General features: G+C 42.5%; 1 protein-coding gene across 1 annotated transcript in view; it reads left to right on the top strand.

Moving 5' to 3' along the window:
• The first annotated feature begins 225 nt into the window (after window positions 1-225).
• Window positions 226-5,905, top strand: part of LOC106812937 (coiled-coil alpha-helical rod protein 1-like) — a 9,957-nt gene continuing 4,277 nt past the window's right edge. Inside the window, exons 1-5 of the mRNA XM_014816947.1 lie at window positions 226-383; window positions 2,058-2,152; window positions 2,443-2,562; window positions 3,960-4,103; window positions 4,296-4,382. Coding sequence (XP_014672433.1) covers window positions 329-383; window positions 2,058-2,152; window positions 2,443-2,562; window positions 3,960-4,103; window positions 4,296-4,382 — 501 coding nt within the window. The 5' untranslated portion in view covers window positions 226-328. The remainder of the gene's footprint in view (window positions 384-2,057; window positions 2,153-2,442; window positions 2,563-3,959; window positions 4,104-4,295; window positions 4,383-5,905) is intronic.

Here is a 5,905-nt window from a genome sequence, read left to right as displayed (position 1 = left end):
TCAGTGACTCAGCCCAGCCAGCTGATACGCCTATAAAACTAAAAGTAAAACACACCTGTATCTACTATGCAAAGATTCATTTGCATAGTAGAAAAAGTACAAAGCTAGTTTACCTACGGCGCACTGTTGTTGATGTTTCATCAGGAGGCGGTAGACTGGTACCCGTCCGCCACCTTCACTCCGGCATATATCCTTCGCTAGAATGACGTAGTGTAGCGTGTGGAACTGTCGACCGGGTACCAGTCTAAGGAGGCGGTAGCCGGACGCGCTTGTAGACAGGAACGCAGGGAGGCAGCACATGATCTTTCCTGGAAGTGACTGTAAATAAATGGCGGTCAATTTAACGAAACCTGAAGATTTTACTAGCAGTTCGACGTCTAACGGTAAGGAAATGAAACCCGCGGCAGATTTAGCTTTAGTACTTGATGCTAGAAACATAACGGAATGTCAGGAACATATTTAATGCTACTTACTTGTATTCGAGTACTGATCAATGATCGAATATTTGTAGTGCAGGGGCGTAGCCATCCTTTCCAAGAGGGGGATTCCAAACCTAGTTACCTACTAATAAAACTTCGTTAAAATTTTCGTTTCATGCTTTTATAGACATACTGTATCAGATATGTGCTATTTTGATACAAACCAGGGGGGATTCCGGAATGCCTGGAATTACTCCTGATTGCGCCCCTGTAGTGTACATGAATGTTGATTATTTGGTGAAACTGAAACTGGAACTGCCCATCAGTAATGCTGAGAGCAGGCCCGTCGGAAGGAATTTTGGTGCAAATACACTTTATGACGTCCAGTATGGCGGCGCAGTATGGGGGCGCCTAACCCTAACCCTAACCCTAATTCTAACCCTAACCCTAACCCTAACCCTAAACCTAACCCTAACCCTAACAATAACAGTTGTATAGTTACCAGGGTATGTTCCGGTATACCGGACCGTACCCAGGGTACGTTCCGGCAGTACCCTGGGGGACATAGACCCTATGAGCATCAGGAATTGATATTGATAATTCAATATTGATTCAATGTTAATTGGTTAAAGCATATATTAATAATATGGAATATATAATGTTTTTTTTTTTTCATTTCTAGCCAACTTGGTAGCTAACTGATGCTGAGAGGGTCTATGTCCCCCAGGGTACTGCCGGAACTAGCTCTAGTACTATAGCCCGCGTACAGTTGCCAGCGGCAACTGTACGCGGGCTATAGTACTAGAGCTATGCAGGAACGTACCCTGGTACTATCTAATATGCCGGACCGTACCTCGCCTACTCCACTAACGAGTCTAGGGAGTTGCCTACGCCTACTCCCTAACCCTAACCCTAACCATATCAGATAGTTACCAGGGTATGTTCCGGTATACCGGACCGTACCCAGGGTACGTTCCGGCAGTACCCTGGGGGACATAGACCCTATGAGCATCAGGAATTGATATTGATAATTCAATATTGATTCAATGTTAATTGGTTAAAGCATATATTAATAATATGGAATATATAATGTTTTTTTTTTTTCATTTCTAGCCAACTTGGTAGCTAACTGATGCTGAGAGGGTCTATGTCCCCCAGGTTACTGCCGGAACTAGCTCTAGTACTATAGCCCGCGTACAGTTGCCGCAGGCCGCAGCCGCAGTCCGCAGCCTGCGGCAACTGTACGCAGGCTATAGTACTAGAGCTATGCAGGAACGTACCCTGGTACTATCTAATAAGCCGGACCGTACCTCGCCTACTCCACTAACGAGTCTAGGGAGTTGCCTACCACTACTCCCTAACCCTAACCCTAACCATATCAGATAGTTACCAGGGTACGTTCCGGTATACCGGACCGTACCCATGGTACGTTCCAGCAGTAGGCTTACCCTGGTGGACATAGACCCTATGGGCCTAACTGATAATGTCTAAATATGAAGTTTTGCTGTTTTGTATTAATTAACTCTACTTTTATTTAAAAATACAACTAGGTATGATCTTGGATCAATAGCCATAGTTAGAACTTAGAGCTTATGACATAAGTTATGTTACGTATGTCATTGTTTTATTCTGTTTCAGCTGGTTCATCAGATAGCATAGCACTTCTACCACCAACATGTTTTGAGAGCACAGTTCACCAGTCACGATCACACGAACAACTTAATGCAAATTTAGTAAATAAAGACTGTTAAACAGTTTTTGCAACCCTAAAACTAAGTTTAATCGTAGGGCTGTTTGTTTTTGACATATCGTTAATCTTGATGATGATCATGTGGATGTACTTTGTTAATCGAAATCGCATGGATAAATTCATATTATTGCATGTTTAATTTATTGCCTGGGTTGGTCACAGATTTGTAATTTCACTGCATGAGATTATATTACATGCAAGCAGATCTTAGGTAGGGGAATGTGAAATCTGCAAATTTCTCATCATAATACATTATAATTACATTTTGATTAGGCTGTAGACGTCAAAGCGTCGAATGACAATAGTTGGAAAGAGCTAACAGCAGCCAGAAATGAAATATTGCAACTCCAGCTATCCTTGCAGCAGGAGAGAGAATCGAAGCAACTGCCACAAGTAATTCCCCAGTATTATGTCTGATTCTCTGCACAAATTAGCATTGCACGTGCGTCAGTCCAGCAAAATTTCTAATCGTGCCAGGGAACAATTATACTACTGGGTCTGAAAATAAATGAGGTATATAGTCTCTTTATGTCTCGTTTTGCCCTAACATTGCTCCTAAAGGCAATGATAAAAATGTAAAAATGATAAAAAGGTCCATAATACAGCCCTTAGCAGCCTTTATAATTAGGCGTGGGGTTTCCGTTTTCAATGTTGGCAATTTCTCGCCGGCAAAAAGGGCGTAGTACAGATTTGTACAGGGGCGGTCTAACGTAACCCAAAAGTTGCGAGCATATAAAGGAAATTTTTTAAAATTAGACCCCCTCAAGATCGCGTTCTGGCGAGCAAGGGTGCGGGTCCGGACTCCCTCGGACCCCCCCTGTACACGCCCCTGCTCCGGGCGCGTAATGCGACCAGGTGAGGGAGCAAGCCGACGAGCGGGACAGGCGTGTAGGAGGGCGGTGTTTCACTGTCACCTCCGTTACGATGAATTTCTTGCACTTATTACACTAAAATGGCCTAAGCGACCTGAGGTGCAACATTCTTTCAAATTTTCAACAATTTTTTTGTTGCTTGGGGGGGGGAGCCTCGGGGGGCGGGGCGTTCGTCCTCGAACCCGAACCCCCCCCCCCCCCCCCTGGCACAGGCCCTGGGTGCTAGCTGGAGGACTGCAATTCTCTCTGATCTCTGTCAGCGAGTGCAAAGATAAAACTAGACTTAATTGCTTGATTTTGAGCCGATTTTCTCTGTAATTACTAGTGCACCTGTAACGATCTACGAAATCGATCGGATCGCGATTCTCTTCCCTCGCTATCCGATCCTACGATTATTTTTCCCCGCTATTTTCGTATTCCATTTGATACCACTTTTTCTCTCAATAGATGCGGCCACTACGCTATCGTACTGTGGAGTGTTACTCACAATTTTACTCAGTGGCTGTTGCCCAGTGCTGCAGTGTATATTATACGCATAGAGAGTATAATCTAGATATACATCTCTGATTGATATAATATTCGCTGGACTATCTCTGTCATTCCACCATTTAGTATTCATTCGGGCAATTTCTTCAATAATTTATTATCTGCAAAATAAATGAAAATATAAAAATAAGATAACATTTCATATTCTGGGAAATCGAATTCGAAGACATCGAATCGAGGCCATCAATATCGAACCGGATCGAATCGAGAGGCTTGTGTATCGTTACAGCCCTAGTAATTACTAACATCTAATTATGAACCCACAGGCAGGTTCAACTGATACCCCTATGGTTTCCCTTGGCAGACGTCATTATTCAAGTCTTCATGTCTAATGTACCTATTAGTTTACATCTGCCTTCTGTTGTTTTTCAGGATGCCAGGCCCGCCGGTGATGTTTCTCAGACCAATCAGCCTCAAGGTCTCGATGATGTCATCGTTCGCCAGGCCACGAAAATCGCCGAACTTAAACAAGATTTCTCGACGAATAAAGCTTCTTACAGATCACAGATAGAGGAGGTAAGAGCGCAGTACCATTGTGTTAGTGCTCAGCAGTTTAATGTCATGTTTTTACCACGCCATGTACTCGAGTAAAGAATGTGAAAAATGTAATATAATGAAGATGGTTAGAACATGGTAGGTGAAGAAGAAGAAGAAAAAGAATTGAAGAAGAAAGATCTAATAACTGCACTTCTCCACTTTTATATTTAGTTGGAAGGTTGGCTGGCGTCGCAAGTTCAGAAGGTGGCGTCGCTGGAGACCGCGCTTGAGATCGAGAAGGAGAAATGGCAGGAAGAGGTACGATGCACGTGACACGATCTATCTGTTTCAGTCTTCTAAGCAGTATCCCAACAGAGGCATCTATATTTCCCAACCTTTCATGGCTGCCACCCGAATTCATATGTTATGGTAAAGTTCGTGACACGTGCGTGCAAATATGTATGATATAATTATGATGGCAAACGTCGTCGACTTGAACTTTAGGAAATTATTATGGACCTTTTGCAACCCCCTTGAAATGCCATGTCGATCTGGGTTTGGGTCGTGATCAGGCTTTTGGTGTGATGCTCTCTTTGATATAAACAAGCAGTCACAACTCCATTCATTTTCCACAGTAACCAGTGTTAGTGCACCAAAAATGCTAATCGCTTGGATTTTCTTTACATTTTGACCGACTATAAACACGTTTCTATCGGGTAAAGGTGTGAGAATATACTCCGTGCTGGTAGTACTTGCGATGGATGCACGAAACTTCATTACAAATGTGCTGCTCACGAAAAGGTGACGGCCATTTTGACATCTTGTGCAGGTGTAGCAGTGCGCTGCGCTGTGGTAATTAATTAAATTAGTTTATTTAGAATTACATATATGCTACGCGTTTATATGTTCGCGTGGCAAGCCCCCCCCCCCCCTCAAGGCTACGCAACTTGCATAGGCTCGTGCGAGCGCTTAGCTTGTGTATGTCGCGACACGCGCTTTTCTTATCTGTGACATATATACACAGATACGAGGGACTCGCCCTCGGTGTGCATTCTGCCTTAGAACGTGTATAGTTTCTAGAAGCTTCGAGTAAATATGTTGACGAGCTAGCGCCAGGCGGGCGGTTGCCATAGAAACAACCACGTCGAGTGTGTATTATATGCATACCCTAATTAGCCTGCGCATATGATATTAATGTATGTATTTGTGTTGATTACTACATATGATGTGTATGCATGCGTGTGTATGTATGTATATAATAACTATGATGCATGTTAGTTTATATGTGTATATATATGTATATATACAGAGCTTGAAACTAACGCTCGCCCGCTCGCCCGAGGCTAGTAGAAATCAGTAAGGGCAAGTAGAATATCTGGGCTGACCAGCCCTGTTGGCGAGTGGGAATGCCTACCAGATAACATATTACTAGTACTTTTTCAGCAACTACTAACCCGACCGAACTAGTAATAAATAGTATAAAACTTGCGTGTGCAAACATAATAAAATTGCAAAACCTAAACATAACAGTCACGGTGCTGAACGCTGTCATATTGGATACTGTAGACTTTACTACCGGAACTCTACAAATCTTAAACTATCACAAACAGGATAACTCAACTTATAACTATATACTGTACTTGTACTAACTACTAACAACCTCTGTACTTGTAGTAGAGATAGTCACAAACGGTTCAACGTAAACATGAACTTTCACATTTCAGTAAACTGACTAATAGTTCTAATCGTTAATTACTATAAGGAATATAATTATTCTGCTCTTATAACATATAGTACTGATGTGTATACTAAATCTATACTGAATCTAGATTTTCACAAAG

This window comes from Priapulus caudatus, unplaced genomic scaffold (genome assembly GCF_000485595.1).
Source record: "Priapulus caudatus unplaced genomic scaffold, Priapulus_caudatus-5.0.1 Scaffold703, whole genome shotgun sequence".
Taxonomy (NCBI): domain Eukaryota; kingdom Metazoa; phylum Priapulida; class Priapulimorpha; order Priapulimorphida; family Priapulidae; genus Priapulus; species Priapulus caudatus.
The sequence above is the reverse complement of the archived record's forward strand: the minus strand, read 5'-3'. Positions and strand labels throughout refer to the sequence as shown.